This window comes from Sebastes fasciatus, chromosome 13, assembly GCF_043250625.1.
Source record: "Sebastes fasciatus isolate fSebFas1 chromosome 13, fSebFas1.pri, whole genome shotgun sequence".
Taxonomy (NCBI): Eukaryota; Metazoa; Chordata; class Actinopteri; order Perciformes; family Sebastidae; genus Sebastes; species Sebastes fasciatus.
This window is the reverse complement of record NC_133807.1, coordinates 11,543,050-11,570,590: the sequence shown is the minus strand read 5'-3', so window position 1 is coordinate 11,570,590 and position 27,541 is coordinate 11,543,050. Positions and strand designations below refer to the sequence as shown.

Genomic DNA, 27,541 nt, shown 5'->3' with positions numbered 1-27,541 from the left:
GCTGTTGTTCTCTGAATTGGTCTACTATTGTGTGTTGTTGATCTTCTCTCATGATTTGAACCTGATGTTAAATGAAATTATTTGTTTTCTTAGTATGATCCAGTGAATGAACCTGGTGATGTTGAACACTCAAAGAATGATGATGACATAACAATAGGAGGAGAATCTGAAATCAAGCCTGTACAATCTGCAACCACTGAGAAAGGTAATGTTTTAATGAATACTACAATAACAGGAAAAAAAATCAAGAATAGAGCCAATTCAGTTGATGACATTTAAAATTCTTTAAAATGAACATTATTAATAGAAAGAAAAATATATTGGTTTACAAGTACATTGATCTGACCCTCTTATAATACAGTTCATTATTCTACTGCAGGTACCTTAGATATGGATACGAGTGGAAACAACGATAAGGTGAGAAACTCAAAATTTAATTTTTGCATGAGATTTTTATGACTAGTTACTTTATATCCCATTGTGTGACATTATCATTTTCTATATACAATGTGTTTATTTTAGGGCTGTCGAAGTTAAGTTTCAAGTTTCAAGTTTCAAGTTTATTTGTCATATGCATTTAAAAGTACAGTGTACAGTGAAATGCAATGAAATGCATTTTACCCTGGCTCTCTCTCAGCCCTTAAAATCTATAAATAGTACAGTTGATAAATACTACAATAAATAAGACAATACCTAAGAATAAAACACGATAATAACGAGTTAACGCTAATTAATTTTAATGCAACAAATTTCGTTAACACATTAACACAACTGAGGGGAACAACTGAGGGGAAAAACTGGCATGGCCAGTATGTGAGGGATATGTGAATGAAAATGTGTTCTATGGGTACCCACGAGTCTCCCCTTTACAGACATGCCCACTTTATGCTAGTCACATGCCGTTTTGGGCAAGTCATAGTCAAGTCAGCACACTGACAGCTGTTGTTGAATGTTGAGTTTGCCCTATTACAATTTGAGCATATTTTTTATGCTAAATGCAGTACCTGTGAGGGTTTCTGGACAATATTTGTCATAGTTTTATGTTGTTAATTGATTTCTAATAATGAATATATACATATATTAGCATATTTGCCCACTCCCATGTTAATAAGAGTATTAAATAATTGACAAATCTTCCTTAAAGGGACACTATGTAAGAATCAGAAATTGCTTGTTAACAGCGACACATGTGGCCTTTAAGTCAACGAAGGACAGCGTCCTGTCCGCGCTTGTGCTCGCTCTTCATAGACATGAACGAGCATCGGTCAAAGCATTGAGGCGACACATGTCAGCTAAAACTACAATATCACTCTATATTTCAGCTGCTTGGCAGTAATGTTAGCTGACCAGACGAAGGTCTCTCCATGAATCGATGCTGATACTGTGTTGTCCTGCATCAGACTCCCGTCTTCTGCAGTGTTTAGTGTGCGCGCATGCACGTGAGAGGTGGAGCGAGTGAGAACGAGCGCGGTGTGTGAGTGAAGGCAAGCAGGCAGGCAGAGGAGCAGAGCAGCATCAACTGGAGCAGGGTTACGGTCTCCCCTGTTTCTCTGGCCATGGTCAGGGGGCTGGAGCAGGAAGAGATGACACTGTTTTGCAAGACGGGCTTCCCTAGATATAACTTTGCGGTTTTGGTGCTTCCGTGTAGTTTGTGTTGGAACAGCGTAGCCACACGTGAGCGTGCATGAGACACCGACCCAGTTTGTACGTAAAAGAAGTTACAAACAGTATCTTTAAGGTACATTTTGAACAGATAAATGTGCGATTAATTTGCAATTAATTGCGATTAACTATGGAAAATCATGTGATTAATCAGGATTAAATATTTTAATTGATTGACAGTCCTAAATGTTTATTTACTTATTTACAGCAATCAGTGGAGATTTCTGAAGAGATCAACAGGAAGAAACAATATCAAAGAGAAGCTGAAACACTGCTTGGCAGACTTCACCTTCAAGACAAAGAACAACAGAAGTTGTCACCAGCAGACTTTCTTAAAGTAGGTCCACCTGTGAAACAGGACCATGTCACATCTGAGAAAGAGCTCGCTCTTACTTTTCTTCAGAGGTTGATGATGTTAGACTACAGAGCCAGATATATTCCTGTAAAACAAGACAGACCTGAGGTGAGCCATTCAAATCCTGTTCCAGTGTTTGACACTGTTGACACAGATGACGATGACTTGGATGCTCTTTACAGCACCAGTGTAGACTTTGACCAATCAAAACTCAAGACTCATGTGCATCCAATGGATGTTCAAATGGCAGTATTTCACTGCTCAGACAGCTTCTTTAAGCAGAACATGATTACAAAGCTATCACAATGTCAGTACGCCTTACCTTTGCTTGTTCCTGACCCAGTCACAATGGATATTGGCTGTCCTCTGTGGACATTCAGACAAATAAGAAAAACATGGAAGATAACTGAAATCAAAGACAATTCAAACATTGTCACCATGAAGAGTATGCCCATCTGCAAAGCCGAGACACCCATGGTGTCATTTCTCCGCCTGGGTTCACTATCTCTGTCTAAATCTCAGCTGATGAACTCTTTGATCAACGACCGTCACAACACCTTCTTCCACAGAAACTGCCCAGGTAGCACCAAGTCTCGACATCTGATGGATGGTGTGGCAGAGATTGCCTGGTACTGCCCTGCTGGAAAACCCAATGATGCCTTCACTGACTGCATTGCCTTCTGTAATCTTCATGGTGATGCTCTGTCGATTGAAAAACAGCGTGACATACTGACTGACAGATCTTCAGTCAATGTTGTTCTTGTTCCAACTTTGGAAAAAGATGATAAAGGTACTACAGTTATCTCAGCCCTTTGGAAGTCTCCAAAGCCTCTCATTATTCTCATTGCTGATAATGATTGTGGTGCTGTTGAGACAAAAAGGGGAAAATACAAAGTGGGTCTAAAGGACAGAAGCCATTCGGATGTTTCTGAAGAACTGAAAAAAATCATTGGAAACATTTTGTCTGGACCACATGCATCCTTCCAGCTTGAAACCATGACTGAGGTCTCTGGAATCAGAGTGGATGAAGATGATGAAGCCTGCCAAAAAGGAAAATCTGCTGCTATGAAAGTAGTGAACTTGCTTCAGGGGATGGATGTTTCAAAAATCAAAGATACATTTCTCCCTTGTCAAGGCCAACTGTGGCATGAGTGGTGCAAAATAAACAAAGAACTGTATCACCTGAAAGGAAACATTGAGAAGGAGAAATGTGAAAAGCATCAGAAATTAAACAAAATACGACAAAAACAACACACTGCTTCCTGCAGTGAACCGATGAAGTTGTTCATTGAAAGCCTCTCATCTTTGCCATCAACAGACAAAGTCTATTTCCTGAAATGGACTCAGATCTTAATAGATGCCCTCTCCACAGACGATCTCTCTTCAATTCTCCAAAACTATGATGAAAAGTGGACTGAAGTCTTGGCTTTGAAGAAGAAGCATGATAAATCTGATGTGTTAAACACAAAGCAAACTGAGCTTGATGAAATATCAACAAAACTACAGTCAGCAACTTTTGGCTTGGAGCACATCTTTAGAGAAATGGGACAGATCTATGAAGCCCATGCATCTCTGCAGAAACAAACAAAGATGGTACAGACTGACTGGTCTAAATACCCAGAGCTGGCTGCAGAGCTGATGATATCAGGACACCCAATGGAGCTGATGGATGGTGATGCAGGTCACGTTCCTTTAACATGGATCTCTAGTCTTTTAGATAAAGTCATTAAGAAACTGGGCGACAAGAGAGTTTTTGTTTTGTCAGTTTTGGGCGTACAGAGCAGTGGAAAATCAACAATGCTGAATGCCATGTTTGGGTTACAGTTTGCAGTGAGTGCTGGCAGGTGCACCAAGGGGGCCTTCATGCAGCTGGTCAAAATGTCAGAGGAGATCAAGAAAGACTATCAGTTTGACTACGTCCTAGTGGTGGACACGGAAGGACTGCGTGCTCTTGAGTTGGAAGGTAACGCCACTCTTCAGCACGACAATGAACTGGCAACATTTGTTGTTGGTCTGGGAAACATGACACTGATCAACATCTTTGGAGAGAATCCAGCTGACATGCAAGATATTCTGCAGATTGTTGTTCAGGCTTTCATGAGGATGAAGAAAATTAAACTTTCTCCAAGTTGTGTGTTCGTTCACCAGAATGTTACAGATATTGCAGCTGCAGAGAAAAACATGGATGGAAAGAGACGGCTGCAAGAAAAACTGGACAAGATGGCCTCACTAGCAGCCAAAGAGGAGGTTTGTGATGCTAGGTGCTTCAGTGATGTCATTGCATTTGATGTGCAGAAAGATGTGAAATACTTTGCCCAGCTATGGGAGGGAAGTCCACCTATGGCTCCTCCAAATCCAGGTTATAGTGCGAGCGTCCAAGAGCTGAAGACCATCATCCTCTCTAAAGCGTCCCAGTCTGCTGGGATTACTCTCTCACAGTTCAAAAGCAAAATCCAGGACCTGTGGAAAGCCCTGATGAATGAACACTTTGTTTTCAGTTTCAAAAACACACTTGAAATTGCAGTGTACAGAAAACTTGAGATCCAGTATGGGAACTGGACCTGGGCCCTGAGGAGCAACATGTTGACCATTGAGAATGGGCTTCATACCCAAATTGAAAATGGAAAACTTGGCAAAGTCGAGCTCAATTATCTTCATAAAGAAATTAACAAAACCTATGGAGAAATCACAAAAGCAATGACAACATACTTTGATGATGACAGAGATAAAGAAATGTTGGTTCAGTGGCGAGGACGATTCGAAAGCAAAATCAAGGAGTTTCATGATGAGCAAGTGAGAGCAGTTAAAAAAAGACTGGATGAAGTTATCCAGCAGAAGAACGCTTGTAAAAAGCTAGATGATAAGAAGACAGAGTTTGAGAACACGCTGCTACAAAAGAGCAAAGAGCTCGCTCATGAGTTAAAGGACAAGGCAAAAGATGAAGAGGAACTTAAAAAGCACTTTGACTCTGTTTGGAGTGGCTGGGTTCTTGAACTAACTGCAGGTATAAAACCTATTGAGGACATCAACTATGAAGATGATCAGTCAACTATCCTTCAGGAGCTTGGTGTTGAATGGTGTCTTGTAAATGAATCCAAAAGCAGTGGCAGCTACAAAAAAATATCAGAGGTTGGAGATTACAGTTATTATGTATCTCTCACCAAGCACCAAGATTTCTTAGATACAAGCCAACAATCAAAAAATTATGAGAGGGAAAACACAAACACAAAAGGGAAAGGAAGTTATTCATGGTCAAAGGCATGGGTGTCTTTCACAACAAAACTTGGATTTGGGTCAACACAACAAATTGAAAAACATACATCAAGGAGTTTGTTATCACATGAAGAACAGAAACTGATCAGATCCTTCATTGATGATGTTGAAAAACAGTCCCTTGATGCAATCAAGAGCAAACCTGTAGCTACAAGAGGCTACAAATCAACTTTCTTGCAGGAAGTGGCCAAACATGTGAAAGAAAAGGTGACTGAATTTGAATCAAAGAGGAAATATGCTCTGAAGAAGGAGTTTACAGTTGATCTCGTACTGTATGTGTTTCACAGAGCAGGGAGTTGGCTTTCAGAGTCCCACAAGAAATTCAAAGGGAACAACGATGCACTCGCTTATGTAGAAATCCAGAAAATGCAATATTACAACATCTTCAGAAGCTTCTGCAAAGGAAACTCGTCTGCTGTTGTGCTTGGAGAACTGATCTGTGAGAAACTGAAGAGTTCCACTGTTGAAGTCGTCTGTAACAAGACTGCCATTGATCTCGCTGGAGAGATGAAGGGCAGTTTCCCAGCATTCAGTGAGAACAGGCTGAACTTGGAGAAACACGTGTTGAAGTCACTCGCAGAGAAAGAGGACTTTGATGGTTTTATCACGTACATCCGACACCCAAGGAGACAAGTTGAGACTTTCATAAAGGAGGAAGTACATAAATATATCTACACAGACAGCACAGATAAAGCCCAGAACATACTAAAGAAAAATGTTGAAGACATCAACAATCTTGTGAGTCGAGCTTTATTTACTGCAACAGAGGAAGTCAAAACCCAGAGAGGAGACCTGAACATGTGGATGGAGGAATTTTCCAGTTTGCTAAACGATACGCTAACATTCGACACCATCTGTTGTCAAAACTTCAGTGACATAAACAGATTTGACTTTCTTAAAGAAGAGATAGAGAAAGGTCTTAAATCCGTCATGATGGAAGTGAGCAAACTCTCATGGAATAAAATGGAGGAATTCAGGATGAAGCCTGATCAAATCCTCATTGATCAGCTGTGTGACTGCTGCTGGGTAACATGTCCATTCTGTGCAGCTGTTTGTACCAATACACTGAAAGATCACAGTCCTGATGACCACAGCGTACCTTTTCATCGATCTTCTGCAGCCAATGGTATGTACTGGAAAAACACAAAAAAACTGTCTATTGATTTCTGCACAACAGATGTTGCAAGTGATTACGCTTTTTACCCTGGTCATGAGTCAGAAAAGTCAATTCCCTACAAACAGTACCGAACTGCTGGCCCACGTTATGCTAACTGGAGAATTACCCCTGATGAGTCTAAGCTGAAATATTGGACATGGTTTGTGTGTCGATTTGAGAAGCAACTGGAAGACCACTATGAGTTAAAATTCCAGGGTAGAGGAGAAATTCCCAGCGAGTGGAAAAAACACACTAAGGAAGAAGCTATTCAAAGTCTGGATGAAATGTACAATCTGTGAGTGAGCCAACACAACCACAACCCAGCTAATGGCTGATAGTTGTTTTCACGTGGTTATTCATTCATCAGATTCCTGTAAAGCAACATTCACAGAATTTTGTTAATTTGATCATGGACAGGTGGATTTGTCTGAGTGATCCATGTGGACAGTCAATGAATCATTACAAACTACACGCGATTAGACAGGCACACAAAAATGTAACACTTCAAACAAGAGTGCACAAGAAAAATATCGACCCCGGAGAATTTAGTCAGTCATAAAATCTATAATATATTAATAATCATTTCAAGTGCATTGTTTAATGAGGATTTCTGTGAATGAAAATTGTTGCCATGAAGGTACTTCAGTGACATAAACAGTTTTGACTTTCTTAAAGAAGAGATAGAGAAAGGTTTTGAATCCGTCATAAAGAAGATGAGCAGCCTCTCATTGGATAAGATGAAGGAATTCAGGATGAAGCCTGATCAAATCCTCATTGCTCAGCTGTGTAACTGCTGCTGGGTAACATGCCCATTCTGTGCAGCTGTTTGTACCAACACACTGAAAGATCACAGTCCTGACAAACACAATGTCCCATTTCATCGCCCTGCTGGGATCAAGGGATGGCACACTAGAGGCACAGTGGAAGTGTTCATTGATTTCTGTACAACATCAGTTGCAAGTGATAGAAGTTTCCATCCTCATAGTGATTCAGATGAGCGCATTCCTTATAAACTGTATCAAACTGCTGGAGAAGAGTATGCTTCATGGGAGATTACTCCTGATGCATCAAAGCTGACATACTGGAAATGGTTTGTATGTCGATTTCAAAAGCAACTGGAAGACCATTATAAAAAAAAATTCCAGGGCAGAGGAGAAATTCCCAGTGAGTGGAGAGACCACAGTAAACAAGAAGCTATTGATAGTCTGGATGAAATGTACAACCTGTGAGTGAACCAGAAACAACCAAGCTCTACTCAAAGTAACAGAAGCCCAAAGTGTTTTTAACTGTTCAAAAGAAATCATTTTTGATTTGATTGAAGGAGTGCAACAATATCAATGATGAGGATGAATCCTTTCAAAAATGACTGAAACAGTACCTGTTTATAATTTAATCAATAGTATTTTAATTATTTTATGTTTAGAGATTGAGTTGCAGTAAAACATTAAGCAGTAGCAAAGGAGAACATGTGTAATTACAAATGACGTGTTTGTTAGCCATTAAATGACGACTGTAAAAAGTACGAGAACGATCAGAATTCATCATAGGTTTTTCTTTAATTAGAAATATTTTTATTATGATTATTTTACAAGATGATTAAGATGCATGATTTTTTTTTCTTTGAATATTTAAAGGACATTTTTCAAAAGAAGGAATGAAGAAGTTTCTAGGTTTTCAGATATTATGGAGACATTTTCATTCCTCTAAAAACGGGAATGTAAGATATGATTTGACTTTTGTTGTTACATTTTTACTTTTATGTGAAAATCTCATCAAACAGAAATGACATGAAACTGTAAGTTGTTTGCTTTTCTAAAAAAAGGTTGATCAAGGTGCAAAATGAGTTCTGAGAAGTATAATCTTCATTCATCCAAAGATGTGTATTTTTAATGCAAGATGCATGAAATGTTCTTCTCACAGTTTAAAGAGCAAATAAAGATGTAGGATGTTAAGCTGAGGCATGTTGACAGACGTGTACATAGTTTAATTCATTCGAAATAAGAAATGGCAACCATAATTGGTTGTAATTTTAATTTTCACTTTTTTTTTTCTATAATACAGATCTCATTAAAATGCATCATAACAGGCAACACAAGTTTTGTAGTTTTGATTAAAGTTGTATATAAATATCTCTGTAATTGTATTTTTTGTAAACTATCTTTTGAAGGGTTTTGAAAGAATTTCTCAATAGATTAAGAATTAGCTATGAGGTGGATGTCCTGACATTGAATTAATGAAGTGTTGATTATGAAAATGTATGAAACTTGTATTTGAAACTTGTTGAGTTACACGAAAAGGGAAAGAGTTGTGAGAAGTTGACATTATGTAAAAAAGAAAGAATGGAATTTTTTTTTATTGTTAACCATTTAGATATTTGTTGTGCAACTCATCTGAAAATCATTTTTACACAAACAGATTAATCATACTATTTTGTATGTTTTTTTCTTCAAGAATCTGATGAACAATGCTTTATCTTTATGAATTTGTTGGAGTATTCAACCATTTTTATACTTATTACTTATATTATCTCTTTTTAAATGATCTTATTACAGTTACTTTTTACTACTGCCAATATTGGAATTGTTTTTGTTGTTTGATTTATTAGACTCTTGTCATTGCTACAGTATATTGATATTCATAATTACTAACAGGAATATCTGTCTTTATGGAAAAAAATGGGATATTTTCTTTTTCTGTAATAAATCAGTCAATGGAGTTTATGCCTCATCTGTCATTAATGAGCATTATGAGAAGACCAGATTTTCTCTTGACCCAATCTCAAAATATGTCTAAGATCTGCCACATACTAAATCAAGTGCATTTTATTTATGTGACCCAAAATCACAAATAATGTTAATTTTGTCAAGTATTTTTAGATTTAGTCTTAGTCCTGTGATCAAAAGTTCATCTTAGTTTTAGTCATAGTCAATTCATCCTTTTTTATTCTTAATTTCCTTTCACATTCACGTTCCAAATGTTGACCAATAGGAGCACAGAGGCTCCTCCATGCACGACTGTAAATATGGCTAAGCAAAGGAAGAATGATGCTGTTGGTGCTGCAAGGGGGAACAATTGTTGTTTTCCTCCAAGTCACAAGGTTTAGGGGAAATAGAGCTCCTTTGTAAAACAAAGGAAGAAGATGGTAAGCTATGATTGGTCTGGAACCACTCGGGGTCAGGCCTATGTTCCCTCAGCACCTAGGAATTTTTTCCCGTCCAAATTAGGCTCTATGTTCCCTCATCTCCATGTTCCCTCAGTATCATCCCTGGCCCATGTTAAAATCTGTTTATACCTTTTTGAGATATCGCGCTAACAATATCCGATAACAGACAGACAATCTTGCTAGTACTCGATGCCTTCAGTGGTTGGGTTGGTTAGGCTTAGGCATGAGGAGTGAGATCGGTAAGGGTTAGGGTAAGAATATCAGGGTAAGGGTAGGGGGTCTTTAGGGGGAGATAGCAGGTCAGCAGTAGATGTCACATAGAAGTGGTTGTCATCATCTGAAAGAAGGAAAACTGAAGATTCATTTGAGATGCAGCTCAGCACTGTGTGTCAAGTTGTGCTAGTCATAAATCAGAAATAAACATGAATTAATTAATTGATTCAAATAAATTGTGAAAGTTTCTAAGGGCTTAGAACATTATGATAAAAACTGAATGGGATTAGCATAATCATGGCATGTCTGTAAAGGGGAGACTCGTGGGTACCCATAGAATCCATTTTCCTTCAGATATCTAGAGGTCAGAGGTCAAGGGACCCATTTAAAAATGGCCACGCCAGTTTTCCCTTGCCAAAATTCAGCCTAAATTTATCGTTTAGCGTTATTTAGCCTCCGTCCCGACAAGCTATATAAACTAAATTTGCAGAAAAGTGAATTATTTCCGATCAATGAGGCAGCGCGTAAATATCTCTTTTCCTCACTTCCTCTAAAAATGACTCACCTATTTACTTACTAGGCATTAATGTAACTAATAAATGTTCTAATCTCTTTGCAGCTAACTCTCTTACTCTTATGGACCAGGTGAAGTGCAGTCTAAACCGCTGGATGTCATTAGGCCTACCATTGTCAGTTGCAGGTCGTATTAATTCCATACAGATGAATTTCCTTCCTAAATGTACTTATCTATTCAGATTCAGATTCAGATTCAGACATTTTTATTGATCCCAAGAAGGGCAATTCATTTACTGCTTACCCATCATAAACACACGGACAACATCCAAAAGGTTATGTCAAGCACACATCAAAAAAAATGAAAAAAGAGAGGTCGGTGAAGGACAGCAGATAAGTTAATAAAATAGAATAAATAGGATTAAATGGATAAAAAGAGAAAACAAATGGATAATAGACATTGTTGCATGATTTATCATTAAAAATCTCACATGAAATGACCACCGTCTGAGTTTAATAACCTGATAGCAGAAGGAAGAAAAGATTTGAAGTAACGGTTAGTTCTCCTCAGAGGTGCTTGATAACAGCGACCTGAAGGCATCAATGAGAAGTCGTGAGACAGAACATGAAGAGGTTGGCTGATAATATTCTTTGCCTTCTTTACCACCTGATTCTCCCAGAGGGAACATAGGTCTCTTTGTTTGACTCCAGTAATCTTGGAGCAAACCTTAACAATGCTTTACAGGCTGTTCTTGTCCTTAATGGTTAAGCCACTGAACCAACAAATAAAAGAAAAGGTTAAAAGACTTTCGATAAAAGAACAATAAAAGTTACTTAAGATTCTCTCACTGACATTAAAAGAGTTCAGCTTCCTCAACAAAGACTTTCTGTTGACCTCGTTTGACGATAGACTCCGTATTAATATGAAGCCTAAGTTTACAATCAAACACAGTTCCAAGGTATTTATACGACTCCACAATCTGAACATCTTCACCGTGTATGAGACTAACTTTGTGTTCAGTATTGTGTCTGAAGTCAATGATCATTTCCTTTGTTGTGGAAACATTGAGGTGAAGATAATTATCATCGCACCATTTAACAATCTCAGGTAATGCAGGACCATGATCAGACTCTGAGCCTTGAAGTAAAGACAGGAGGACAGTGTCATCAGAAAACAAGAAGCCTGTTCTCCTGAGAAGACCTGCAGCCGTCGGTGTACATGATAAATAGGAGGGGTGACAACACACAACTCTGAGGTGAACCTGTGTTTTATACGGATATTTTGGACATTTGTTCATTCACGAAAACCTGCTGGACCCTCACAGTAAGAACATTTTGAATCAGCATGAGAAGCCGGTCTGGGAGATTAAAATAAGAGGCAAGTCTCTCATTCAAGATGTGAGGCTGCATTTTGTTAAAAGCAGAGGAAAAGTCCTCGAATAAAAGTCTTACATGAGCTCCAGGTTTTTCTAGATGCTTATACAGTGTCCAGTTTAAGACGTTTAGCGTCCTCCACGGCTTTGTCTGGCTGATAAGCAAATAGCAGGGGATCAAGTTTTCCATTAACAGAAGACACAATGATATAATTTCAGTGTATCCTGATTTTCATCCTCAAATCATTTTAAAATAAATGAAGCAGTATTATTTCATCCCATCTCCATTTCGATGGATTTTTTTTTATTTTGCGATCTCTGTGAAAAATTTAAATGATCTAAAAACTATTTCTTTCGCTACTTACAAATTTGAGAATTTGTGCACAAAATGCTCCTTCAGGTCCCTGCTGTATCCTCTGTGATTGTATTTTAGAGCACACTTCATCTCTTAATGGCATAATTTCTATCATATGTAATAAGCCTAAACAGAAGCTACATTTCAGTCTTATGTCTTTTAAAGCTGACTGGGAAACATTTCAGATAGTCTTTAGCATTCTACTTTATTCAGATTAGATCCTGATGGGCAGGTTGGCACCTTGCATGTCAGCCTCTGCCATCAGTGTATGAATGTGTGTGTGAATGGGTGAATGCTGACATGTAGTGTAAAACGCTTTGAGTGGTCGGAAAACTAGAAAGGAGCTAAATGAATGCAAGTCTGTATACCATATTTTTGAAAGAGTCCACACTTATTCTATTTGCATCCAACAATGTTTTATGCAATATAAAATACTACACTGTAGTCACTGGACAAATCAAAAACTGTCAAAACTGTTTCCTGAGGTGAGCTCTGCATGCAACCGCTGAAAATCAACCCCAGCCAGCCAGTCATGCTCACATGTTCTGGTGATGCAGCAAAATCTCCTGTCTCGGTAGAACAGTTCATTCATGCCCCCTGCTGGCTATTTTTGGTGTCTCGTCTCCTACACTTTCCCTCTCAAAAGCAGAGGCAGATTGTATTACCTCCAGCTGTCCAGTGCTCCTCAAACTGACTAAACCACCCTTCTTTACTCCCCTTGTCTTACATCTCCTGTGGGATGTAAGAATCATTATTCAGACTACAGGAGAAGCTTGAAACTCCTGTAGTCTGAGCCCAGCTTAACCTTGTTATTATGAGTCTTTATTGAATACAACTTTAACCACCATTTCTTTGTGTACACAAAGTTATTATACAACCATTTCTGTTTTTTTTTTGTTTATTTATATATTTTTTATATTTATTTGTTTATTTATTACAGTCATTATTTGTTGTTGTTTTGTTTTTGAAAAAACTATCATCAGGAGCAGTTTAAATTAAAACTGAAAACTTGAGACTGAATCAATGTCTCTGTCCTTTTTTGGATTAATTTGGTAAATACTTTATGCCTTTCTAAAAAACAAACGTGAACTGTTGTTGTAGCTCTTGCTCTGCAAATAGCAAGTGTTCAGCGTTGACAGCAGTATGTGCTTGGCAGTGTTTGAGTAGAGTGACCTCTAAGGGTCATTGTTGTTTTCCTCCAAGTCACAAGGTTTAGGGGAAATAGAGCTCTCTTGCTTTCACTTTCACACAAAGTAAAGCAGCTAAATCAATAATCACAAAACTAATTATCACTGATTTAGCTGTCTTACTTTCACTTTTACTCTTGTCATCACTGATTGACAGTGGTGGAAGAAGTACTCCGATCTTTACCACAGCATAAAAATACTCAGTTACAAGTAAAAGTCCTGCATTCTAAATGTTACTTAAGTAAAAGTACAAAAGTATTAGCATCAAAATATACTTAAAGTACCGAAAGTAAAAGTCCTCATCATGCAGAATAATATATGTTATATTATTGGATTGTATTTATTGATAGTTTAATGTTGCAGCTGGTAAATGTGGAGCTACTTTATATACTTAATAATTACTCAATAATACATCAAAATGTATTAGCTGGTTTATTATTTGTATTGAGAATCTGAATCTTCATAGTATTTAATAAAATGTAATTAATACTGTCAAATAAGTGTAGTAGAGTAAAAAGTAAAATATTTGCTTCTGAGATGTAGTGGAGTAAAAGTATAAAGTAACATAAAATGGAAATACTCAAGTAAAGTACAAGTACTTCAAACTTGTACTTAAGTAAACTACTTGAGTAAATGGCATTGACACCACTGCTGATTTACATGTAATGTGCATGCAGAGTTTCTCAGCTCCATAGAGCTGTGAATAAACATACATTGTTAGAGAGGCTACTACATTTAGTTATGTTCAGTGTTGACAGTTGTTTGAGCTTTAACATTTCCACCATGAACCTATACACCACTTTCCCTGAAGTCACGTGGTTTCGGGTAAATCATGAGTTGAGGCAGTCTTACTTTCACTTTCACGTTTCTCATCACTGATTTACAAGTCATGTGCATACAGAGTTTCTCAGCTCCGTAACCCTATCACACCACATCAGATCTGTTAAGAGCAGGAGGGAGGGGTTTGTGAGAGGCAGACCCAGAATCAGGTCTCTATATATAGAGTGAGGACAAAGCAGCCTCATCCACACAGACCAGGCAGAGCTCAAGAGACACGGAACAAAAGGTGAGTTTAAACTATGTTCTGTTTTGTGTCCATACTTAAAATCTGAGCATGTAGAGTTTTTATAACAACTTCAGTTTGATATAGTGATATTTCTCGATAGGTGTTTGCTGCTCTGACTTGTGTGGAAGACTTTTATTTAAGAGTTCTTGCACACACACACACACACACACACACACACACACACACACACACACACACACTTGAAACCCTAAAACAAACCTTGTCCGTTTTTTGCACCTGTTACTGTTGTGAAAGCGTGTTAGACATTTAAGGTGAAGCATAAAACGCTGTCTGAAACCCACTTTCAAATTCGTGAAAACTTTATTCTATTTGTGGAAATAAAAAAAAAGGAGATTTCGATTCTTTTTTTGGTTTGTTTTTTTACATCTAGACCACATTGGACCAGGTCCAGATCAAAAACCGCTACACTTAGACTTGTCAAATCTGGACGAGATTATCCCAGAGAGGCTAAATATTCTTTAATACACAGTTTCAGATTTGTGAAAACTTATTACATTTTTACCTGAGATATAAGCTCACTTAATAAGTGTAAATATATATTTTAAATACATTATATATATAATATTATGACATAATTGTGTGTGTGTGTGTGTATGTATATAAATATATATATATATATATATATATATATAAATATATATATATATATATACATATATACATACATATATATTATATATAAATATATATGTGTATGTGTATATATATATATATATATGTTATAAATACATGTATAAATGTATATATATAGAATATATACTGTATATACATTTTATATATTATATATATAATATATGTATGTCTATGTGTGTATGTATGTATACACACACACACACACACACACACAATTAAGTCATAATATTACAAGAAAAAAAAAAGTTGTGATATTTCGGGAATAATAGAAAAGGTTGCTTCAAGTCATACGGGCATGTTTTATCATTTCCTGAGAGTCCATAGGGTACTTAAAGTTATATAGACTTGTACAAAGTTCACTGCAGTGTGACGTCTTTCCTCTGACCTGCAGCTCTGTGTCGCTGTCTCTGTTTCCCCCTCCCTTATACACACACCTTTGCTCTGTTAGATTCTGGCGGCCTTTCACGTCATCATGACTGAGCTTTAGTTAAATTAACTTTATTTCTAAAATGATGACTTTTTTTCTTTAAATTCATGACTTTATCCTCATTTTTACAACATTTTTCTCAAAATATTCTGACTTTATTCTCGAAATCTCAAAGAACACAGATATGTGGGATATAATTTGAATGTGCAGAACGTTTTTGAACATGAGCAGAAATATTGCTTAAACACATATGAACTGTTAAAGTCCAGGGGTTTATAAATTAATTAAAATTAATTAATTAAAATTAATTTATCATTGATGTGAATAGGTGCCACATGTAGGCTACATTTAAAGAGGTTACTTCCCCCAAAGAAGACATAAAAGAGGATGGAAGTGTAAATCATACCTATGTGTGTGTTGACTCAAGTTGATCTTCTGTACAGGAGAATACATATTTTAAAGTTATACAGAATGCCTGAGAGCCTGACTGCATTATATTACATTATATTTTGAATTGTCACCTGGCACCTGAATTTTGTGTTTTTACCGAAGTAAAGATAATTCAATTTATGGTGGAATGGGGTGTTTCAATGTTACTTGGTAAAGATACTACTAAAATTGAAATTATATTTATGACTAAATATAAAGAAATTAATGCAGGAAAAAATGCAATATCTGCAACATTCCACCAGCAGCAAAATCATCAGGATGTTCCACAAAATGTTTTATGTGCAAGATTTAGTGCTTTTATTTATCCTCTCAAATAATTAGCTCAATCAGCGTGAATGGTAATGTGCCTTTGCAGTAATAGTGTATGTTGTATTTGTCTCATTTGTTTCGTCATAGGCCTACAGCACGACTCTGTAAAGATGAAGAGCAGATAAAATGGATGAAGACAACGATGACAACACAGCAGCAGGAGGAGGACTGTCTGTAACCAAGTCTGTACCATCTGCAGCCAATGAGACAGGTAATATTTGAAACAAGAATTGATGTACAGTAACATTCATTTTATAGATTATGTTTCAGTTGAGTTTCAAACACTGAGGAAGTATTAAAACATATCAAACTAATCATGTGAATGTGAGAATTAATTATATACTTTTATTTTGTCATTGAGTTTGTGTGAACTCCGTATAACTTTAACAATGCTGCTTCATTGATTACTGCAGTGTTACATAGTGATGTTGTTCTCTGTTTATTTTATTTCAGTGATACCTGAACTCACACTTGTGTTAATTGGTGACGCAAATTCTATTGAGATTGGATCAAAAAACATCTTAATTGACCATGACGAGCAAACAAATGTGGAACAGTTTTCAACCAAACTGTATGATTTGTGTGGTCGGCACATCTCTGTCATTAACATGCTTGGTCTACAAAATATTGACAAATTCCCATTGAATCAGGAAATCCATGCCTTTCTCTTACTGGTACCGCATGGTCTACATAGCAGCCATTACAGTTCAGGAGTGCAGTGGTTAGAAAAAGCTTTTGGGAAAGAATTACTTGCTTATGTAATGACAGTTGTGACTCATGAGTCAGATGAAAAATGTGAAGGTGCATTGACCGACCTGAACGCCAACAGCAGTTTTGTTGAAAAAAGATATCACACATGTACGAAAAGTATGATGGATGAAAGAGAGATAATAGCTCTGCTGGAAAAAATAGACGTCATGGTCTCTGAAAATGGTCACCACGGCTACAGTGGAGTGATGTGTGGTGAAAATAGAGGGAAGAAAGAGCACCTGGACCACAAATCCCACAAAGAAGAGAGGATCAATACCTCAGTGTTTCAGCAAAATCAAACAAGTGAGGTTTTAATCCTGAATGTGCATTCACAGATTACACCTATGGAAGAACCTGACAAAATCTAGATTTAATAAATGACCGGATATTTAAATAATAATAAAAAATAAATCTACTCTACTACTCTACTCTAAATTTTCCCTTTTATTTATTTATTTATTTTTAACTTTTAAATGTATTCATTTTTTATTTATTTTTATCGTAACTTTACTTTTCAATGTATTTACTAATTATTAAATTGTATTTATTTATTTGTGGATTATTTTCCCTTTGCATTTCCACCCCATTTATTTCCCCTGACTTATTTATTTATGTATTCTTTTCTTTCTACATTTCTTCATGCATTTCTTTTTTATTATGCAAATTAGAAGGCTGTCATTCAACGTGGGTCATGGGGTCAACTTTTCACCTATTGGTTGATCGAGATCACAGAGCATAAATTGACTATAGAGTGCTGCAGTGATGACGTATTTTTGTTGGCCAACCAGGATAATAGCATCGCCTTGGGTTCCCTTGACAAAAAGCCAATGGGATTTTTCCATTGGGTTTTGGATTATTGCTGAAAATAAGCTCTGTGGCAAACACACATTTATAATACTAACACATTTTGTTCTGTAAAATAATCTTCACAAATGAACACCACTTTTATGATTTTTGAAGTGTGAATGCAATCGCCAGGAGTAAAAAGCTAACGTTAGGCTATAAAGGAACTACAGCATGAGCGCGAGTTTACACAACGAGGCTGTAAATCTGGACGAGTTGGCGTGATGATGTTTTGTAGTCTCATTTAGCCACTGCTGTTAGCAACCGCCTTTCCTAAGACACACAAAAAAAAATTTAAATTTAAAAAAAAAAAACCTTATTTCAGGCATCTAACTAAAAACCCATTAAAAAAAACCATTGACTTCCAGACGAGAGAACCATTTCCGGGTTTTAGTACTCATTCCTGTAGAACTCTATATGCTAGCTAACTAACTAACGCTGTCTGCTCCAACTCCAGTCTTCATTCCTGCTGCTGCTCCGACTGCTATCCGTGTGCAAATGATAACTATCATATAATTGATCTATGCACTCTGACCCCATGACACATGTTGAATGACAGCCCCCTCATTTGCATAATGAAGCAGAAATGCATATGAAATGTATAAAGAAAAGAATACAGAAATATATAAGTTTGGATGAATAACTATGAGGGAAAATGCAAAGGGAAAATCATGCAGAACAAAATAAATAAGTAAATACAAATATACATAAATGAATACATACAATTTAATAATTAATAAATACATCTAAAATAAAAGAATAAATACAAAAATAAATAGATTTAAAAGTTGATAAAATAAATAAATAATCAGGAAAATTAAATACAAGAGTATATAGGGGAATTAGTACAAAGTTAAATTAAAAAAGAAATATCAATTCATGTCACATTTTATCAATTAATGAATGTCTACATTTATTTTTTTATATTTTTGCTACATTTACTGGCATATTTATTTATTTATCGACTCATTTATTTACTTTTGATTTTGGCAGGTTCTGTCCTCCTGTACACCTATACTGCTTCATAAAGATAATGCGGACAGAACTTAAATTGGAAATACATCAAAGCTTTGATTTTGAATCTTTTAAAGCAAGCAGATATTTGAGCATGAGAGTATAGTAGTAATAATTGTTCTGAAACATAAAAAACAATAGCTTTAGGTTAATAGGTTTTAATGCACAAATCTTGATTCTCCAGTTGAATAAATAAAAATTAATCATTCATTTCTGGGGAAAGAACACTTTTTTTTATACCTATTTAGTGATCAATGTTGCTGAACAGGGTGGTTCCAAGGTTTGCTTACAGGATGTGAAAGATTGAATGAGACATCATTATGAAAACCAAGTCATCTTTTTTAACTTTACCTAAATGGTTTGGGGTGTCTTTATATTACCAATCATGTCAGATTAATTCATTAGGTTATGAGGGCCCTGTACAATTTATAGGCGTCATCCTGCAACTGTCAAGTCTCTAATATCACAGTACAACCAAAAACACATAAAAATCAATCTCATCGCATAACTTACCAAAAATGTCTTTGTAAAGTCATACAACCCAACGTGCAAAAAGACAAAAAAAACTAAACAAACACAATTTCTAGATTATTTTAATATTTTCTTTTTGCAGTAAAACTTCAATGTCTTTTTCTGACCTGAAGAGGGTGATATTATGTAAAATATTATGTTATTATGACAGATATTATGTAAAATCATTTGCAGAAATTAATGGAATTTAACAAAGACACATTGCAAATACAATGAAAGTAAGATGGTTAACCAATAGTGTTATTTCTAAACCTTGATCTTGTGCAATCTGCTTTTTTCTTTCATTATGCTGCAGTAGAAGATATGGAGGTGGATGCAGCTGAAATCAAGGTAAGCTCAATAGGGATCATGGTTATAGAACAGCATGCATTTTCTAAAACTACCCATATTTATTTGAAATTTGGAAATGAGCATATTGTTTTACCTTGCTTTTATTTTTTGTATACCTTTATTGAATTGGTGCACCACTGTGTGTTACTGAGTGATGGTACATTTATCTTGTTGCTGTTTTCAATTATTACTGAAAACATTCTTAATCTCAAATGCTCTAACCAGGTGAACTACTGTAAAGGTTATATAAAATCCCATGTTTTCTTAGTGCGACTCGCAGAAGACTGGTGACAGCACAGGGGGAAAGTCTGAAATCAAGACTGTATCATCTGCAACCAAGAAGAAAGGTAACATTTTAAGGAATATTTTAATGTAGGATAACCCCAAACTGTCAAAGATAGAGCTAATTATAGCTTTCAACATTCAAAATAACTTGCAATGAACATTAGAAAAACATATTGGTTGATCAGTCCCTCTGGTTCATTGCTGTCCTTCAGGTAACTTAGATATGGATACGAGTGGGAACATGGATAAGGTAAGAAACTCCAAATTCACAAGATCTTAAAGACTATTTACTTTATATCCCATTGTGTGACATTATCATTTTCTACATACAGTACATGTTTATTTACTTATTTACAGCAGTCAGCGGAGATTTCTGAAGAGATCAACAAGAAGAAACAATATCAAAGAGAAGCTGAAACACTGCTTGGCAGACTTCACCTTCAAGACAAACGTCAAAAGAAGTTGTCACCAGCAGATTTTCTTAAAGTAGGTCCACCTGTGAAACAGGACCATGACACATCTGAGAAAGATCTCGCTCTTACTTTTCTTCAGAGGTTGATGATGTTAGACTACAGAGCCAGATATATTCCTGTAAAACAAGACAGTCCTGAGGTGAGCCATTCAAATCCTGTTCCAGTGTTTGACACCGTTGACACAGATGACGATGACTTGGATGCTCTTTTTAACGCCAGTGTAGAGTTTGACCAATCAAAACTCAAGACTCACGTGCATCCAATGGATGTTCAAATGGCAGTATTTCACTGCTCAGACAGCTTCTTTAAGCAGAACATGATTACAAAGCTATCACAATGTCAGTACGCCTTACCTTTTCTTGTTCCTGACCCAGTCACAATGGATATTGGCTGTCCTCTGTGGACATTCAGACAAATAAGAAAAACATGGAAGATAACTGAAATCAAAGACAATTCAAACATTGTCACCATGAAGAGTATGCCCATCTGCAAAGCTAAGACACCCATGGTGTCATTTCTCCGCCTGGGTTCACTATCTCTGTCTAAATCTCAGCTGATGAACTCTTTGATCAACGACCGTCACAACACCTTCTTCCACAGAAACTGCCCAGGTAGCACCAAGTCTCGACATCTGATGGATGGTGTGGCAGAGATTGCCTGGTACTGCCCTGCTGGAAAACCCAATGATGCCTTCACTGACTGCATTGCCTTCTGTAATCTTCATGGTGATGCTCTGTCGATTGAAAAACAGCGTGACATACTGACTGACAGATCTTCAGTCAATGTTGTTCTCGTACCAACTCTGGAAAGAGGTAAACAAAGTACTGCAGTTATCTCAGACCTTCTCAAGTCTCCGAAGCCTCTCATTATTCTCATTGCTGATAACGATTGTGGTGCTGTTCCGATCAAAGAGGGAAAATACAAAGTGGGTCTGAAGGACAGAAGCCATTCGGATGTTTCTGAAGAACTGAGAAAAATCATTGGAAAAGGTTTGTCTGGACCACATGCATCCTTCCAGCTTGAAACAATGGCTGAGGTCTCTGGAATCAGAGTGGATGAAGATGATGAAGCCTGTCAAAAAGGAAAATCTGCTGCTATGAAAGTAGTGAACTTGCTTCAGGGGATGGATGTTTCAAAGATCAAAGATACATTTCTCCCTTGTCAAGGCCAGCTGTGGCATGAGTGGTGCAAAATAAACAAAGAACTGTATCACCTGAAAGGACACATTGAGAAGGAGAAATGTGAAAAGCAACAGAAATTAAACCAAATACGACAAAAACAACACACTGCTTCCTGCAGTGAACCGATGAAGTTGTTCATTGAAAGCCTCTCATCTTTGCCATCAACAGACAAAGTCTATTTCCTGAAATGGACTCAGGTCTTAATAGATGCCCTCTCCACAGACGATCTCTCTTCAATTCTCCAAAACTATGATGAAAAGTGGACTGAAGTCTTGGCTTTGAAGAAGAAGCATGACAAATCTGATCTGTTAAAAAGAAAGCAAACTGAGCTTGATGAAATATCAACCAAACTACAGTCAGCAACTTTTGGCTTGGAGCACATCTTTAGAGAAATGGGACAGATCTATGAAGCCCATGCATCTCTGCAGAAACAAACAAAGATGGTACAGACTGACTGGTCTAAATACCCGGAGCTGGCTGCAGAGCTGATGATATCAGGACACCCAATGGAGCTGATGGATGGTGATGCAGGTCACGTACCTTTAACATGGATCTCTAGTCTTTTAGATGAAGTCATCAAGAAACTGGGCGACAAGAGAGTTTTTGTTTTGTCAGTTTTGGGCGTACAGAGCAGTGGAAAATCAACAATGCTGAATGCCATGTTTGGGTTACAGTTTGCAGTGAGTGCTGGCAGGTGCACCAAGGGGGCCTTCATGCAGCTGGTCAAAGTGTCAGAGGAGATCAAGAAAAAGTTTCAGTTTGACTACATCCTAGTGGTGGACACGGAAGGACTGCGTGCTCTTGAGTTGGAAGGTAACGCCACTCTTCAGCACGACAATGAACTGGCAACATTTGTTGTTGGTCTGGGAAACATGACACTGATCAACATCTTTGGAGAGAATCCAGCTGAGATGCAAGATGTTCTGCAGATTGTTGTTCAGGCTTTCATGAGGATGAAGAAAATCAAACTTTCTCCAAGTTGTGTGTTCGTTCACCAGAATGTTACAGATATTGCAGCTGCAGAGAAAAACATGGACGGAAAGAGACGGCTGCAAGAAAAACTGGACAAGATGGCCTCACTAGCAGCCAAAGAGGAGGTTTGTGATGCTGAGTGTTTCAGTGACGTCATTGCATTTGATGTGCAGAAAGATGTGAAATACTTTGCCCAACTATGGGAGGGAAGTCCACCTATGGCTCCTCCAAATCCAGGTTATAGTGAGAGCGTCCAAGAGCTGAAGACCATCATCCTCTCTAAAGCTTCCCAGTCTGCTGGGATTACTCTCTCACAGTTCAAAAGCAAAATCCAGGACCTGTGGAAAGCCCTGATGAACGAACAGTTTGTTTTCAGTTTCAAAAACACACTTGAAATTGCAGTATACAGAAAACTTGAGATCCAATACGCGAACTGGACCTGGGATCTGAGGAGCAACATGTTGACCATTGAGAATGGGCTTCATACCCAAATTGAAAATGGAAAACTTGACAAGGTCGAGTTCAATTATCTTCATAAAGAAATCAGGAAAACCTATGGAGAAATCACAAAAGCAATGACAACATACTTTGATGATGACAGAGACAAAGAAATGTTGGTTCAGTGGCGAGGACGATTCGAAAGCAAAATCAAGGAGTTTCAGGATGAGCAAGTGAGAGCAGTTAAAAGAAGACTGGATGAAGTCATCCAGCAGAAGAACGCTTGTAAAAAGCTAGATGATAAGAAGACAGAGTTTGAGAACAAGCTGCTACAAAAGAGCAAAGAGCTCGCTCATCAGTTAAAGGACAAGGCAAAAGATGAAGAGGAACTTAAAAAGCACTTCAACTCTGTTTGGAGTGGCTGGGTTCGTGAACTAACTGCAGGTATAAAACCTATTGAGGACATCAACTATGAACAAGATCAGTCAATTATCCTTCAGGAGATTGGGTTTGAATGGTCTCTCATAGCTGAATGTGAAAGCAGTGGCAGATTCAAAAAAATATCAGAGGTTGGAGATTACGTTCATTATGTATCTCTCACCAAGCACCAAGATCTGAGTAACACAGAAAAAGGTATTCTTGACCGTTGTTCAGAAACCTGGACAAAAGCAAAATATACCTTTAAGGGGTATTTTCAGTATGAAGAACAGCAACTGATCAGATCCTTCATTGAAGGTGTTGAAAAACAGTCCCTTGATGCAATCAAGAGCAAACCTGTAGCTACAAGAGGCTACAAATCAACTTTCTTGCAGGAAGTGGCCAACCATGTGAAAGAAAAGGTGACTGAATTTGAATCAAAGGGGAAATATGCTCTGAAGAAGGAGTTTACAGTTGATCTCATACTGTATGTGTTTCACAGAGCAGGAAGATGGCTTTCAGAGTCCCACAAGAAATTCAAAGAGAACAACGATGCACTCGCTTATGTAGAAAGCAAGAAAATGCAATATTACAACATTTTCAGAAGCTTCTGCAAAGGAAACTCGTCTGCTGTTGTGCTTGGAGAACTGATCTGTGAGAACCTGAAGAGTTCCACTGTTGAGGCCGTCTGTAACAAGACTGCCATTGATCTCGCTGGAGAGATGAGGTGCAGTTTCCCAGCATTCAGTGGGAACAGGCTGAACTTGGAGAAACACGTGTTGAAGTCGCTCGCAGAAAAAGAGGACTTTGATGGTTTTATCACGTACATCCGACACCCAAGGAGCCAAGCGGAGGAATTTATAAGAGAGGAAGTACAGAAATACATCTTCACAGACAGCACAGATAAAGCACGGAACATACTCCAGAAAAATGTTGACGACATCAAAAATCTTGTGAGTCAAGCTTTGTTTGATGCAACAGAGAAAGTCGGAATCCAGGGAGGAGACCCAGACATGTGGATGGAGGAATTTTCCAGTTTGCTAAACGATACGCTAACATTCGACACCATCTGTTGTCAAAACTTCAGTGACATAAACAGATTTGACTTTCTTAAAGAAGAGATAGAGAAAGGTCTTGAATCCGTCATGATGGAAGTGAGCAAACTCTCATGGAATAAAATGGAGGAATTCAGGATGAAGCCTGATCAAATCCTCATTGATCAGCTGTGTAACAGCTGCTGGGTAACTTGTCCATTCTGTGCAGCTGTTTGTACCAACACACTAGAAAATCACAGTCCTGATGACCACAGCGTACCTTTTCATCGATCTTCTGCAGCCAATGGTATGTACTGGAAAAACACAAAAGATCTGTGTGTTGATTTCTGCACAACAAATGTTGCAAGTGATCGAGTTTTTTACCTTGGTCATGAGTCCGAAGAGTTCTTTCCCTTCAAACAGTACCGAACTGCTGGCCCACTTTATGCTAACTGGAGAATTACCCCTGATGAGTCTAAGCTGAAATATTGGACATGGTTTGTGTGTCGATTTGAGAAGCAACTGGAAGACCACTATAAGTTAAAATTCCAGGGCGAAGGAGAAATTCCCAGCGAGTGGAAAAAACACACTAAGGAAGAAGCTATTCAAAGTCTGGATGAAATGTACAATCTGTGAGTGAGCCAACACAACCACAACCCAGCTAATGGCTGATAGTTGTTTTCACGTGGTTATTCATTCATCAGATTCCTGTAAAGCAACATTCACAGACTTTTGTTAATTTTATCATGGACAGGTGAATTTGTCTGAGTGATCCATGTGGACAGTCAATGAATCATTACAAACTACACGCGATTAGACAGGCACACAAAAATTCAACACTTCAAACAAGAGTGCACAAGAAAAATATCGACCTGGAGAATTTAGTCAGTCATAAAATCTTTAATGCATTAATAATCATTTCAAGTGCATTGTTTAATGAGGATTTCTGTAAATGAAAATTATTTCCATGAAGGTAAAGCAGAGAGAAAAAGAGGACTGATTAAATTGTTGCATTTCTTATTAAATCACAATGTCGAATTAGAAGTTCTGAATTTCAATGAACATGGAAAGAGTTGTGAGAGGGTGAGAGACAAATGTTGTCAGAAATGATCAAGTTTTGAACTAATAACTAATGGAAGACATATTTCTTTGTTAACCTGTATTATTTCTAAAAATCTAATCTGAAAATCGTGTCGAACAAGAATTGTATTTTTGCATGGTGCATGTCTTGTTTATGAATTGTGTTAAGATGTTCATGTGCTTGCAGCTGCTGAAACATAATGAAGCACAGTGTAAACAGCTTATAGTGATCATGGTTACAGCGATCAACCGCTTATATAGACTTTACTCCCATGATGCTTTGCCTCGCGGTAACCCGTCAGCTTTAGGCTGTCTACTTGAGGCTGGTGCTTTGTGCACATTAAAGACATGACAGGAAAAAGAAAGCAATTTTCTCTCAATGAAAAACATAGTCTCCACGAAGCTTAAATGACAAACCGCTAAAAACGAGCCAACGAAACTTAATGTTCCTCAGGCTACCTTGTGTAGTCTACTCAAACAACGGGAACACAGTCATGGCTGCCATAGATGGAGACAGAAAACAAATGTGCACGTAAGCATCTGTGGTTGGAGCCGCGTTTGAAACAGCTGAACTGTATTTTGAAACAGTCAATAAAATTCAGTAAATAGCGAAGCTCTCCATTTCATAATGTAATAAAGATACAAATGTCAATTAGATGGTAATCTGAATGAGAAATAAAGAAAAAAAACAGTTTGAATAATCATATTCTTATATTGATCAGTTTGACAGATGTGGCCACTTTAAGAGGTTTCCACTGTATATGCATAATGAAGTAAAACCTAAAAGTGATTGTTGTGATACTGTAATGATATCATGCAAGGATTAAAGTCTGGAGATTTAGGCTAGATATTAGGCTTCTATTAATAAGCATGTACCTGTTTGTAACAAAGAATGATATTCAAGTATAAGTTGCAATGTAACCAATGTAAATGTTTTTTGTTTGCCACGACGGTCTCTACATGTGAAATTGAATCGTGTTAAAGAACATGTCAAACATAGCTAATGAATGATGCTTTATGTTTCTGTATTATTTGAAGTGTTAAACTGTGTTATGTTAATCTCATTTCAATCAATCTGTTATTATAGCCACACAAGTGTGAGTTTTATTGTTTTTATTTAGAATCTCACTGATTCCTTACTATTACAATATCCATATGTGATGTAAACAACGTACTGTAAGTCGTTGAGAAGAAATCTGTTGAGGTTAATGTGTCATGTTATAATAAAAATAACATAATATCTACTGAAAAACCAGGTTTCTTCATGTTTCTGAAATGAGTCTCAATTTACACCTTTAAACCTGCCATAGACCATAGGGCATTATGCCTTACACTGTAGTGTATTTTCTCATAATTAAGATTTTTTCATAGTATCATTAGATCCTATAAATCCAAAAACAGCAAAAAAAAATCTGCTAACATGGGGAATCACCTTTGACTGTATGAATACAATATTATTCAATGATTATTGTAAAATATGGGATATTTGACAAAAGTACTTTTAAAACCTTTAAAGGATCAGTGTGTAAGATTTAGGGGGATCTATTGGCAGAAATGGAATATAATCATTATGTTTTTTTAAGTGTATAGTCACATGAAACTAAGAATCGTGTTTTAGTTAGCTTAGAGTGAGCTCTTCATATCTACATAGGGAGCGGGTCCTCTTCACGGAGTCCGCCATGTTGCTCCGCTATGTTTCTACAGTAGCACAGAAAGGACAAACCAAACATTTGCTCTAGAGAGAGCCTTTCGTGATTTTACATTTAAGTAACATGCTGTATTTGGTGGCATGAATGCACCTGACGGCTACTTTAGGTTCTTTTACATGCTTGGAAAGGGAAGAGTGAGCGGAGGGGTACTCAGTTGGTTGCAATCTGCAACCACACTGCTAGATGCCACTAACTCCTACACACTGATCCTTTAAGACCTTTGCAGAACTATGACAGGTACCTGTGAGCAAGTTGGCTAAAGGAGAGGTTCTTCTCCTTCTCCTTCCTCTGTTTGACTGGTCAGACTAATCAGCAGCAGTGATCAATA

At 37.3% G+C, this 27,541-nt stretch overlaps 2 protein-coding genes across 3 annotated transcripts in view; both read left to right on the top strand.

Moving 5' to 3' along the window:
- The window catches only part of LOC141780300 (interferon-induced very large GTPase 1-like), a 52,188-nt gene extending 44,884 nt beyond the window's left edge, over positions 1-7,304 (top strand). Inside the window, exon 6 of one of the 2 annotated variants that reach the window (XM_074655459.1) lies at positions 1,871-7,304. In XM_074655459.1, the coding sequence (XP_074511560.1) occupies positions 1,871-6,745 (4,875 nt within the window). In that variant the 3' untranslated portion in view covers positions 6,746-7,304. The remainder of the gene's footprint in view (positions 1-1,870) is intronic. The other variant, XM_074655460.1, reaches the window with a different exon arrangement.
- A 6,867-nt stretch (positions 7,305-14,171) lies between these two features.
- LOC141780297 (interferon-induced very large GTPase 1-like) lies at positions 14,172-26,756 on the top strand. The gene is made up of 6 exons (XM_074655457.1): positions 14,172-14,316; positions 16,244-16,367; positions 19,590-19,624; positions 19,893-19,971; positions 20,122-20,159; positions 20,267-26,756. Exons 2-6 carry the CDS (start codon positions 16,283-16,285, stop codon positions 25,058-25,060), a joined length of 5,031 nt encoding a protein of 1,676 aa, XP_074511558.1. The 5' UTR covers positions 14,172-14,316; positions 16,244-16,282; the 3' UTR covers positions 25,061-26,756.
- The last annotated feature ends 785 nt before the right edge of the window (positions 26,757-27,541 follow it).